Raw genomic sequence first — 13469 nt, 5'->3', positions numbered from 1 at the left:
TCGTTGAGCAGAGTTAGACATTGTGCCGAGGGAAAGGGCTGTGATGTCAATGTGACGCTGTGACAAAAAGAAGATTTTCATCTAAATAAATGTCTGTTAAGTACTTATCTATCGCCGAATGAGGTAACACAATGGTGATTGGCACACTGATGAATTTGCAGTATGTAGTATTATTACAGACTGGGTGTCTGTGGCGACTTTCACGGAAAAAAATCACAAGCGGCGCCCAGTTAGTGACGCGTTTCCATCAGCCAGCAGTGGTTGGTCTGCCAGAGAGGGTAGGCGGAGCTAAGCGGCTGCTTTTCCGGTCTCTGCAAGTGTTGCGAGTAAACAGTAATCTACTATGGCTGAACAAACAAAGAAAAGATGGATGACTACAGATACAACTTCAACAAGAAGTGAAAATCCAAAGAAAAAGAAAAAAATTGGACGCTCAGACGAAGGCAAACAAAATCAATCGATCTCACCGAATCATGCACTTGTTCTACAACCACTCCCATCTGGGTGATTTGCCCTGTTTTTAAAGAGTCCGGTTTAAAGTAGATTTCTTGTTAAAAATCCTTGAACCCATGTCGATCAAATTGTAACTTTGCGTAATAATTCAGCATTTAACAATGAATTAAAGGAGGCTTTTAAATCTTCAATATTTTTATTAATTAAATACACCATACTGGAGCAAATGTCTCGGAAAATATCACAAATAAATTTCTCTTTCATTCAGCATTTATATGTTGGTGATGATCTCTACATTACTGACTATGAGCAAATTTCTTCAGTTAGCCACGGGGAAAGGTTTCGGGGGGGGAGGAGGGAGGAGTGGAGCTGAGTGCGGAGGGTCAGATGTACTGTAGCCACGCCTGGACAACGACATTTACATGCATACTGTACATACATGGTAGTTTTACAAATACACCAAGAGAGTGTTCATGATTTGTTTTCCACAAAAAGCCACAGATTTTTTTTTTTTTAAACCCCTCTTTTTTTATATATATATACCACCAAAGAAAAAAAAAACACATTCCCCTTTGACAACACTTAAAAGATATAAAGTGGAAACACCATGTTGTTGGGAAATGAGGATAGAAAAGGAAGAGAGGAAACTGAAAAGGTCCCGGATTTCCCCCCCAAATGTCTTTTTAACAAATATGCAGAGTTGAAAATCTGCATCTCTTTAACCATATTAGTCTTTTTCTCTTTCCATCACAACATCCTCTTGCATGTTATTTAATTTCTCTTCCTGAAGAGTCCCCTTGGATTCTGATCAGTGTCCTTTTTTTTAAATTCCAAGGTCATGGAGTCCCCAGCGTCCCGATTCAGGTGCGTTAAGTGCAAGTATCCACCCATATTTGGGGAAAAGCCAAGGTTGAAGGCTGAGCGTTGGGGATGGGGTAGCAGAAATAAAAAGTCAGGATACTGGCAAGATGGGTGGAGGATTCCTTTAGGGCGAAAGGGCCTGGGAGCACAGCTAAAAGGCTGGGGTGCTGCTGATCCACGCTGTCTCGGGTGACAATGAGTAAGGGCTAAAATGAAGGCACACATTCTGCTTCCCGCACGGCTCCCGCCTAACACACCTGAATAATGAGAGATGAAAAATAAAACATTTTAAATTTCGGGCCCTCATTAAGAGCATCAGTTCAGAAAAATGCCATAAATATTTCACCCTGATGAGTCAACTTTCCACCAGCTCGACTGCTTAATTTATTGATCAGCCAGGCTTTGAAAACCATCTGGTGTCCCATTTACTTTGCATTAACTTAAAAGTGCATCCATGAAGCGATCTCTCTTTGGTATAATTATAACCACGCTCCCACATAACTGCAGGAGATGTTCAGTCCTGTGAAACAGAGACAGGTTTTTTTTCCTTCTTCTTCTTTATGATTCTAAGGGTTGATTTACTTTTCCCTTCATCCCTCAAATCACTAGGAGGGCTTCAGTCTATTAGTAATTGCAAACTCCTACTTGGGGGCTAATTAAAGTGACTGACGCTGGGAGGGTCTCACTCCCCTGGGTCAAAGCAGCTCTGTATGAGAGAGGTAATTTGTCTGTTCTGAACAAAGAGATTAGGAAGAAGCTGGGAAGAAAGCTTAATAACTGAGCATCAAATGTCCTACGCCACAAACGCGGACACCAATTATGTCACGGCAAAATCGCACATAATCAAAACAGTGGTCTGTAGATAACCTCGTGTTTCCGTATGAGCAGTGACTGCTTCATTTTCTCTCTGCTAAACCAGCCCGTGTTGTGCTGTTGAGGATACATGAGGTATATTGATTTGGAGAGCTGTTATCCTACTGTAAGTCTGTGTTATTCAAGGCTGTCCACATTCTGTTAGAGCAGAAGAAATGCTTGTGTGATAAAGTGCACCAGCAGCAGGATAATTCTCCTTATTTCACTCAGCGAGATAACAAAAGCATCCTGAGACTGTTCCCACTGAGCGATGTGTCTCTGTTTATTTAATAATTCTCTCTCTGCTATAATTAAAGCACCGGGGCCAATATTCAGATTGCATTTTAGCATCAATAATTCAGCAGTTTTCACTACAATTGATGTTAGCGCATAAATAAACAATGAGGCCTCATATTTACTACACCAGCCACGCTACAAGAGACATCGGGGGTGGGAGTAAGGACTTAAACAGACATTTAAAATTAAGCTAGATAATGCAACGGCTTTCAATTTGAATGTGAGGAGCTCTAAGAGCTCTAAGAGCTGATTTGTAGAAGTGACAAGCCCTTAAAAGGCCTGTGACGTGGAGGGGGGGAGGGCGGAGGGGGGGCTTAATGGAGTTCTACCTCTCCTCTACTCACAAAACCACTCAAGGTGAAATGCATGCTCCCAACAATATAATTCCTCTTTCAGTCAGACTGTGACACACTCCAAACACCCTGCCATATCTCTCTGTGTGCTGTGTGTGCAGACAAGGTATCAATAAAGCTCCTTGTTGTGAGGCAAAAATGATTATATCTCCTGCGGGCAGAATGAAGCTATCCCGAAGAATGAAGTTATCCTTCGTATATGATTAGGCCTTCTGTTTTGCTTTCACTGGAGGCATCAAGATCAAATCAGGGGAAAGCCATGATGACAGCTTTCATGATATACTGGCTGCTGCAGCTTGCTGTCTGTGTTCAACCTCGGGGCCCTGAAAACATATTTTCGGCCTTGGAGTAATAACTTAGCGCAGGTGATCCCAGTCTTGTTGATACTGTAGTCAAATGCTGTTTTAAACACTCTGTATTAATGGCAGCGAGCGTCATTTTTCAGCACAATTGGAAGTTTGGCTCGGGACAGAGAATAAATTCAAGATGAGTCAAATGTTGTATCTGTTCATAACAAACCGAGTGCGAGGACAGCAGTACAAAACAATCATTTTCACATGTTTTGTGCTGACGGTTAATACAGATTTTCTGGGTGCGTGTCCTCCAACAAGAATGATGGAGAAATCCATTGGCTGTCTAAGAATAAAATTCATCTCTGCTCTGTAAGATTTAATATCCAGCGCATGCCTTGCAGTGGAGTTGCATCGACAACATCAATATAAACAGAGTGAAAAATGTTGGCGTGAAAATTACAGATGTTTTTCTTTTCCTGCTAATGACTCCAGCTGACTGATGACAACCTTTTACTGACTTGTCCTTTACTCTGAAGCCTGCTGCTTCTTTTATTACTTTGAAATGAAAACACAAAGAACTCAGGAGAGACGGGAGGGTGGGGTTCTTACCTTCTGGTCGGGCAGTAGTGGGTTCGTCTGCAGTGAACTCAAATGGCCGTTGATGAGTGCTGTGGGTCTGTCGTGTTCGCAGAACAGGCTGCCGTTGATGTAGTGGAACCGATCCCCGGGGACGAGCCGGTTCCGGCAGGTGGAACATGTGAAACACTGCAGGAGGGCGGAGAGAAAACCGATCACAACAAGGCCAAAGGACCAGGATGCAGCATGCATGTATATTATGTAAAAACACTGTGGAGCGAACATGCAGAACAAGCTGCATGAACGCAGACGAACTTCTGCACAGCCGTGTGTGCAGGTGAGGGCCAGGCTACAGGTGTGAAAGATGGGTATTTAGCCTTTTTTGACTAATTAATTAATGGTTCAGTCTGAAAGGTGGAGAAAATATTTAGAAGAAAATGTCGGACCAAGTTTTAGAGTGACAAATATGACAAAATTAAAGCAGCATTTCACGCATTCCAGAAGCCTCTTCAATTTGTGATGTTCAGTTGAGCAACTGAAAAACTGTTTCAGCTCTTCAGCAATAAAATTATTTGCCTTTCAGGTTCTGCAAGTACAGAGATTTGAAAGTTTAAATTCTGTATATTCTATTATTTATGTTGTAGCCTTTCCCCAAAACACTATCAATTTTTAGTTAATAGTTTACATCCATAGATTTTATTTTTTAGTAAATGTTCATTGCTTGCTCAGACAGTACAGAATGTAGTGCTATAATGTTGCGTGTTAAAGGCCCTGTGATAAATACAAAAGCATATCGCTTTAGTTTGATTGCATAACAAAGTAAACTATTTTTTTACTCGGATTTTGGACACATGGTGAGTTGTTAGTTTTCCAAAGATGAGATTTTTAAAAAGCAAACAGTATATTGCCGTGTTTAAAGTATTGCAACAAACTGTAACTCCTGGATCCTGATACATCGTACTGCCAGATACAGTTTTATTAATCATCAGCATTTACTGTGCTGCCATCTTCAAATCCTAAGACAGCAAAGCTTTAAAACATTTGCTGACCGCATACAATAAGACATCTTGATCACAACATGTGTATTAACTAAGTAATATCAAAGAATTAAATTCAATGCAACTGTATTAAAGAGTATGTGTAGCTCTCTTACTCTTACAAAACTTCATATAGGAAAGTTTACCTTGAGATGGTACACGTTGCCCTGCGCCCTCATCACCAGTTCACTGGCTGGAATCGACTGACCGCAAGCGCTGCAGGCTCCACTGTTCCCGAATAATCTGCAAATACAGGAAAAGCAAGGTTACTACGGGACCACACTGTTTACATCTGCATAGGCTTGTATAATGTATAATGTAGCATCCACACGTTTGTATGTTGCATGTTGCATGTAAGACTAAACAAAAGTCCTGTATAGTCAATGTTGAGTCACTATCTCCCAGCTCCATTTCTAACATGAAGCGAAAACATGCAGGAGGGAAAAAAAGAAAGGAGGAAAACAGGATGAAGAAATAGAAAATCATCACAATATCGACGTAAGAATGAATCCTCCAGCACTCTGCTCCCCACAAGCATCCAGCACTGAAACTGCATATTACTTTTCCTGCACATTTTTTGCAACCTAATAATAACCTGGAACATAAGCAATCAGGACCTAAGAGGATTTGATTGTACATCCAGGCGGAGACATAGTGCTTTTGCCATTAGGACTCCTGTGAACGCTCTGTCAGTGCCGCGTTTCCATTAGAAACCCGTAGCTACTCGGGTTGATATATAATGTGCATGGGTTAACCTTTTCAATCATGGTGTCAACACTTTAGATTTGCTTCTGCTCATCTCTTTCGTCCCTAACCTTCTCTCTCTCCCTCCCTCCCTCTCTCTCCTTCCCTCTGCCTCTTGATAATGAAATGCTTGCTCCAGCTTCCCTTCTATCTTCCTTCTGAGTCCACAATTTAGATTACTTCATCTCGGTGAGCAGCAAACTGAATGAAATTTCGATTTGAGCAGAAAGTAATTTACTGGGATCTGGACCCATTTGTCATCATATCTCACCGGGTGTTTGCTCTATCACTGCACTTTTCCTAAGCAATCAAATAAGAGCACGGCATCTGACATGCTCCGGAGAGAAGAGAAGGGGAGAGAGGGATGGAAAAAGAAAGGGATAGGGGAGGGGGGAGTGGTTAACATTGGTGTGCGTGCATCAGATAAAGTTAAAACAAAATTAGAAACAAGAGGAAAGCGTTGTGAGAATTACATTTTTTCTGTTCAGACATTCTTGAGGACAATTTAACGTAAAGTATTTAACAAATTCTCTCTGAGACGAAGCGAGGGAATAAATGCTTCCACCATCCCAACTCTAACCCAAGCAGTTGTTAGATATATTGACGAACAAACAAGCAAGAGCTCTTTGCAAAGGGGACACAGAAATGGCTTTCAATAAGACAGCCGAGGCAGAAGCAAATTTTGTCTTGGCATCATTTGGAAAGGCTCCATCAAAACTCAATTTCAGAAACTAATTAACTGGAGACTGTCGTCACAACGCTGCCAATTCCCTGCTTTCACTGGGACAAACATGATAGTGGAAATGAACATATAGGCCTTTGCTTTAAGACTCTTATGCTCGTGCAATGTGGGGGAAAGCAGAACTACACTTTTCCCCACATATTAAAGCCGCCTCCGTCTGAAATTCAAACTTTACTTAAATTGGAAATATGCTCCTTGTGTTCTCGCTGAATTTATTCCTCCAGGAGTTTCCTCTTTGTCGAAACAAAGACCACTTTTCACCACAGCCTTTTATATTTCACCCATAGCAGGTTAATTATTTTACCAAGGGAAAGCTCTTGATAGCATTTGATTTAAGGAGCCAGAGCCTTTAGGTGCTCAATTAAGTTGCTATATCAGCTTGAACTTGGGCTGTAATGGCCTCCTCTGCCAGTGACCTACAGCGCCGAGGTGAAGTAGACACCCCAGGTCGGTATAATTAAGGCCAAGGGACTCTTTAATTGCAGTGACACATCTGGTTTCGGCTTTTCCCTCCTAAAGAAATCAGCGGTTCGTAAGATGTTTCTGGAGGAGGGCTTTATCTTGATTTATCTGTTTTCCTCCCCCACGGATGTGACTTTGCTGCGACCATCGCGTCTGATTAAATTAAATAACAAACGAAAAAACGCATTTGGAGCTGTCTGTTGTCTATACAGGCAATGACTATTGGATTTCATTTCAGCACTGACTGCCAGGTGAAATATAGCATGGCTTTGCTGCTGGGCTGTCTGGTAAATGCAGACCTCATTCACCAAGGCCTTTGAGTGGGGTAAAATTACCCCACAACAATGATTTCTGCAACACAGTCCATTAAAAATGCCTCTCTACATCAGCAGCCAAAGCACCTTAAAAGCACTAAGGCCATATTGATACTGAAGCGGGGCTTTGCATAATGGCAAGAGCTGCATTAGAGGGAAGGGTGGAGGGGCCGGGGACGGGTTGGGGTGGGGAGATTGCGAGGATGAGGGAGGGCGTGCGTGGATCTGTGTATGTGCATGTGTTTTGGGAAGAGGGGGATGGGGAGGTGTGTGTGTGCAAGGGTGGAGTGTGGTGGTGGTGGTGGTGGTGGTGGTGGAGGGGGATCAGCCAAATTACACTTGGTTAATTCAGAGTAACAGATCTGGCCCCAAGTGAATTGAAGGCCTTGAATTAATTCTGTTATGACAAATCAAGATAAACGTTTCCCCTAAATTGCATGCGATTTAATTAATTTCTGAGATCCCGTTTTTTTTCCCCGGCCTAATAGTTCACATTCTCTTGTGCTGTCATAGTGCTTGAGTGGGCAGACTTCAAAGTGATATTAAATAACCAACTATTAGATTTACCTCACACGTTCTATTGGAAAAGTGCCATTTAATTACCTAGGCTTATTCAATTAAGGGGGACAGCATTCTCCCTGAATCCAGCAGCCACAAGTAAATTAATTCTCCCTCCACGAGCAGCCCGCAGAAATAATATCACCTCCAGCTCAGAACAACATGATCCAACTTTGGCTTTAAGTTTGACATGAAAGCACAGAGATGCAGCTCGTCCTGTGATGTTTGGGAGTATTCCCTCTTGATTGATGGGAGATTGGTATCGTCCCAGGCCAGGCATACTTCCCATTATAGCTCTGATGCGATGCGTTTCGACTCCAGATCAATCAAATGAGCGTTTTCACATCAGCTTTATTAATATAAGTTTGGATCTGCTTAAAAGCAGCTTAAAAATGTATGTCGTACGGGCAGTTTAGCAGTCTATTACAGAAATGAGTCTGCCCCTTTAAGATGAGGGGAAAAAACAGCAGCAAATGGCCTTCACAATAATCCCTCTTCTCTATCTGTCTTTCTCTCTTGCTCTCTCTCAAAAGCCAATTTGGTTAATTAAATGTTTTGTTTGCAGTGTGGCTCTCATTCATTTCGGACACGTCATTGGGAGCGGATACAAGCCAGGGACCAGATCTCATTAGATAAAACCCATCAGGACTAAAGGAAATGGAGGGGGACTATAATTAAAGCATTTAATTGTGTAGACTCACTGTCAGATGTTTTCCCCCCCCCCCCCCCCCTCCTCGCTCCTTTATCTCCACAGAGATCTCATGGTTCCATAATATGCGTTTTAGCTCTTCTACCAAGCATGCTCTCATTACAAGTGGAAAGGTGTATCCACATTCCCCCCCCTTCCAATTTTAATTACGTTATAGTCCCATTATGAATGAAGTACCCCATTGACTTCCTCATCCTTTTCATGAGGTGGGTGTTTTAGAGCGCACAGGCACTCTTTAGACTTTTTTTGAATTATTCGTGCAGATTTAATAGCACTGTTCATGTTGACTGTAGTGCAGCTCCACCTCTTAGATTATTAATGCAGAAGAAATGAACTCATTGACATGTATTTTAACTTATAAAAACAGGAAAATACAACGTGAAAACGTCTCGTAAAGATATAAAAATGGCAGAATAACAATCAAAACTGAATTAAAAGGGTTAAAATACATTTTTTGGACCAAGTGGTGAATCAAAAAAAGCCTTTGAACTTCGAGTAACCCGTGAGGTGACATAAGACTGGTCTACATTACCAGAATAAGAGTGCCTCAATAAGCTCTGGTGTCTGGCACACCTACTACAATATTTAAAAAGGCTCTCTTTGCTAATTAAATCGTTCTTTTCAGCTACATAAAAACAGACCTAAAAAATAAAACAATAATCCGTGCCCAGCACCAACAATGTGCGCACGTCTGGCGCAGCAAACATAAATCTTACAAGACCAATTTTCTGTACCTCAGCTGACCATGAACAGCAAACAGGACAGACATGCAGATGGCCTGCAGAGCAACTCTTTTGATTTGCGCTCTGTCAACATGCCAGCGTGTTTGACCTCTTTCAGGGCAGAGCAGGGGGACTTCAACCAGGATACTTTAATGAACTAGTACAATTTGAGACACATGTTACGGAGAAAAAAAGCCCAGCCTTGCTGATCATTGTACGACAAGCAAAATCTGTTAAATCAGCCCTGTTTTTCTCTGTTTCTAACTGGATTTATTATAGTTTGTTCACAGAATTCAGGACTTTTTAAGTAAAGTTATCTGATTTCTGAGAAAAGACTGTATTTAAAATGCATGCAAACATTAGACCTCAGATAATCTGTCATATTAACGAGTCTTTTCTCACCTGATGTAGTCGTTTCTACAGAGGATCATGCCGCTTTTTGTGTAGCACGACGTGCCGATTTCGCCCAGCTGGGCCTGGCAGCAGGAGCACTTGAGGCATCGGCTGTGCCAGTAGCTGTCCATGGTGTAGAGGAGGAAACGGTCTGCGATTTTGCCCCCGCAGCCTGCACACCGCTTCCAGGACAGAGAACCTGTGCCCACCGGTGGTGGCTGGCTGCTGCCTCCGGGATTCACCATTGTCCCTAAAAAAAAACACACACACAGAAAAGAGATGATGTTAACAGTCCGCTGGGTTTAGGTTGCTGTTCATGTGTTTGCCAGTATTGTTTTGTATACAATCGGGTCAGGACCTGAAGAGGGTCACAGGGCTATTGAATCCCTACACAACACGGTAATTTGATGACGTACACCACAAACAAGTCAAATTAGCAAATTTCCTCAAACTTCTTCTTAAATCAGCTTGTTAGTTGTTAAGCGTCTGCAGACTGCGAATCGTACCAAAGCACAATAGCAGATAAAGGGGAACCACTCTGAGTCCTGCTACAACAGATCTACGAGTCATTTAGTGAACTAATCTGCCCTTGATCTCCCCGTGTCATCCCCGTGCTGTTGCTTCACTGGACCTCTCATGATGAATGTCTGTTAACTGATAAGACTGAGAGCTAGAGGAACAATTATGCAGCGCTGGGCTTTTGTTGAGCTGTCCTAAGAAATTCTAAAAAGCGGCTCAATACTTCACCGCCCATTCCTCACTCTTTTGCAGTCTGAATAGCTGCTGAGGTGAATATTATAGCAAAACGCAAAGGGGAGACTGTATGAATAACTCGGCTTCAAACCGACTAATGAAATAGTTTGGCTTGTTGTGTTTACCAACACTTGATGCACACATGGCCTTTGACCTGCAGCGATAAATATGACGCAAGCGACATTTAACATCACCTTAATAGAGCAGATAAACCACAGATCAGCTGTAATGATGCTAAGTGTTTTAATCTGATGCAATGCAGGCATTTGTTCCAACCGCAAAATTAATGTGGTTTCTTTCACATGTAATCCTCTCCAATTTGGTGAGGCAGACTACATGGATAAAGCCAAATCTTTGTTGAAAGGCAGGTAGGCTAATTAGAGTTGGGGAAGAGGTGGGAGGGAGGGGGTGCACACAGAAAAGCATTCAGTAAGCCCATTAGCGATGGCTCTTAGGGACAAACCACAGCGTACCTTAGTGCTGATTAAATCTAAAAGGAGATGAATCAAAAGGCCGACCTGAAAGTGACTCCCTGGATAAACAAGACGGACCATCGTCAAGTTTCATTCAGAGAGGAGTTTTTCTTTTTTTTCCGCTGAGGGATGGAGGGGACAGGAGGGGAAGAGGAGGAGGAGGAGGAGGAGGAGGGTGGGGGGTGGCTTTTAACTTAAATGGGCTAACTCAAGTAATTACACGGGCAGGCAATTTGGGCGCAAGTCATGGAAATAGAAGAGAGCGAGAGAGAGAGAGAGAAAGAGGGAGAGAGGAAGAAAAAAACATATCAGGCAGCCATGTGCTAAAAGGTCCTGTCCGCTGCTAGCTGCTGCTTTTAAACGAAAATGAAAGAAAAGTAGTATCACATCGGTGTTATTTCGGGGTAAATGCGTGAATATGTTTTATAAAGAGGAGAGGGATAATGTCTCACATGCTAATAAATATCACAGCAAGCATTCAATTCACCAGAAAAACACAAGTAGAGCAGACGAGGGTAGTTTCCAGTGTAAACTAGAATTAACATAGAATAAAATACACATAAAAGAGTCACAGTGCAACATAATATCAACAAACACCCACCTCGTTTGTTTCTTTTAAGTGTAATGGCTGTAAAGTTAATGACTTGAAGAGTAGGTACGGAAACAGGTAAGCTACAACCGTCCCAAAAAAGTACAGGTAAAACGCGGACACACTACCGCGCGAGGTCGGCCTCCAGCTCCGCGCGACGAGGAGGGCTCGAGCTCGGATATTCACTGGCAGTCAACAAGCGGAGCGCCGAGCAAATGGAGTTATCAGATAGTATTTCCACTGGATGGTTCCCGTTTGACTGTTGCTGCTTTACTGCTCTGTTTTTCGCTGGAACAAAAGGAGTCCATTGCAAGCTGTAATTACAGGTCTGCGCGTGCCGTAATTTCCTCAGAGCGAGAAGACGTGCGTGTTTTGGCAAAAGAAAAGGGGAAAGAAATAACGAGGGGCTGGCAGAGAGGCTATAATTGAGTCTCTCCTCCGGTCTGCTCTGTGGGTCCCGTTAGCTGCTTGTTCTACATGTGTCGCTGACAGGAAGAAACCTCCAGTAAAAACCCCTTTTAGCCGCGTGACGAAGGTGCCGCCGCAGCCAATCAGCGCGCAGTCCATTTAGGAGGAATAACAAATCCAGCCAATCAGAGGGAGGTGAGATTGACTTGGACACGCAAAGGATGGAAACGGTGGAGGTGAACGGTGGAGACGGACCGAAGAGGTGCAAAAGAAACGGTAACTGCAAACACTTGCAAACATTGAAAGACCGGATAGAAACCCTTAAAATAGTCATGATACACTCATTAAACGTCACCTTTTCTTAGAGTACTTCATCTTAATATTTGTTGCAATAATACATTTTCTTATTTTGAAATATTGTGTTCTTTAATCTTCAATAATATTCATACAGAGAGTGATTTGCTGTAATATCAGCCCCCTAAAACTGACGTACCCGCCTTTTCACTGCTTTCATATGAGCGCAAGCTGAACATTTTTCTAAATTCTCGCTGCATAGCAACATCCAGTAAAGTGCATTCATCTCACGTCTGACTTTAATTAGTTGACATTCAATAACTACTTAGTTTACCGAGGGTGACTCCAACCTCTGGGAAATATCAAGGCCTAATAGCTGCGTAGTGGCGCCATCGTCTGTCACTGAAAATAATCGCAGCAAGGCCTGCTGTCGTTTACAACCTCATTAAGCCTCAGGTCATTGGTTTCAACACCTATTAAGGCTAATCTGCAAGACCTCGATTTGGCTGAGATGCTTTAGTTCATTCATCCTGATACAGTTTTTTTTCTACAAAGAGAAGATAAAGAAGAAGCAATTGCAGCATCTTTTAGTAAAAATAATGTGGTGCTGACATGTTCTCTAACACTGGGTGGAAAGAGAAGGAAGTCCTCTCCTTTTATATCCAGCTTTTACCAAAATAAAAGCTGCAGCACCCAATTGTTCCGTGCAAAACAAGTGACGTCTCTGGTTAAACAAAAAAAAAGTGTTTCTATTGGAGCAAAGTTGGCAGAGCGAAGTGTTGTGTGAGATTGGTGCAGCGGTTTTACATGACAAAACAGCTTCATTATAAGATGCCCCCGGCTTCATTAGAAAGACATCAGATGTATAAAGATGATCTTTTTCTTGACTTTAATTGTTTAATTATTCTCGCAGCTCCAAAGAGATTTTGCTGCATCAAGCTGATTTCCCTTTGGCAAAGCCGATGCAACTCCACCTTGGTTTGAGCCACGTTCTCCTGACACTCTCATCAAGCCTCTCACTCACTAGAACAAAAAAACCACAGAAGATGGCAAAGAATGTCTTTTCCACCAAGGAATGATTAATTGATATAAATGATTAAAACAGAGGGAAATTATGAAATGAATTTGAAAAGGGGCCTCACAGGAAAAGCTTTGTTTGTTCCAGGCCTGTTTTAATGAGCTTTTCATAACTGGGCAAGAGAAATTACTTTGAGTGTTTCTTTTTCTGCAGCTCTTTTACAAAATAACTATGGCTAGTTGGAGTGAGGAGGAGGAGGAAGAGGAGGGTGTGGAGGGGTCAGGGAGCTGTGAGGAGGGGATTTTTCCTCAGAAATTGATCATCTCCTTCTCCGCAGAGATCTTTTCGTCCTGTGGCAGTTTCCAAGCAGCTGCATTATGAAGCAGACCAGATAGAAAAAACACACACAACAATATGGCTGAACACTATTTCAATGTTTAAAGAGGGACAAGGGAGCGTCAGATGTGGCTCGCAGTGTTGATACTCCCCACAGGGGTGATCTCACCGAGATGAAAAGGAGACCACAGTGCTCCATAATGAATCTGCTTGTCCTGTGGGAAAAAGCAAG

General features: G+C 42.5%; 1 protein-coding gene across 1 annotated transcript; it reads right to left on the bottom strand.

Annotated features, from left to right (window-relative positions):
• Positions 1–630: 630 nt before the first annotated feature.
• On the bottom strand, positions 631–11652 carry lmo4b (LIM domain only 4b). Its single transcript, XM_069680532.1, has 5 exons — positions 11194–11652; positions 9376–9616; positions 4869–4965; positions 3719–3874; positions 631–1571 (listed from the first exon to the last, which is right to left on the bottom strand). Exons 2-5 carry the CDS (start codon positions 9609–9611, stop codon positions 1563–1565), a joined length of 498 nt encoding a protein of 165 aa, XP_069536633.1. The 5' UTR covers positions 9612–9616; positions 11194–11652; the 3' UTR covers positions 631–1562.
• Positions 11653–13469: the final 1817 nt, after the last annotated feature.

The sequence above is a fragment of the Semicossyphus pulcher genome, unplaced genomic scaffold, assembly GCF_022749685.1.
Source record: "Semicossyphus pulcher isolate SPU_LCO1_2020_fin unplaced genomic scaffold, fSemPul1.0.p SCAF_4, whole genome shotgun sequence".
Classification (NCBI taxonomy): Eukaryota; Metazoa; Chordata; class Actinopteri; order Labriformes; family Labridae; genus Semicossyphus; species Semicossyphus pulcher.
This window is presented reverse-complemented; position numbering and strand designations above follow the sequence as displayed.

Bases quoted from the DNA above. Each gene is read 5' to 3' on its own strand.
- lmo4b (XM_069680532.1), bottom strand. From the start codon at position 9,611: ATGGTGAATCCCGGAGGCAGCAGCCAGCCACCACCGGTGGGCACAGGT. The intron at 4,966-9,375 runs GTGAGAAAAGAC...CTGTATTTGCAG, and splicing joins TGTAGAAACGACTACATCAG to ATTATTCGGGAACAGTGGAG. The intron at 3,875-4,868 runs GTAAACTTTCCT...GCCCTCCTGCAG, and splicing joins GCAACGTGTACCATCTCAAG to TGTTTCACATGTTCCACCTG.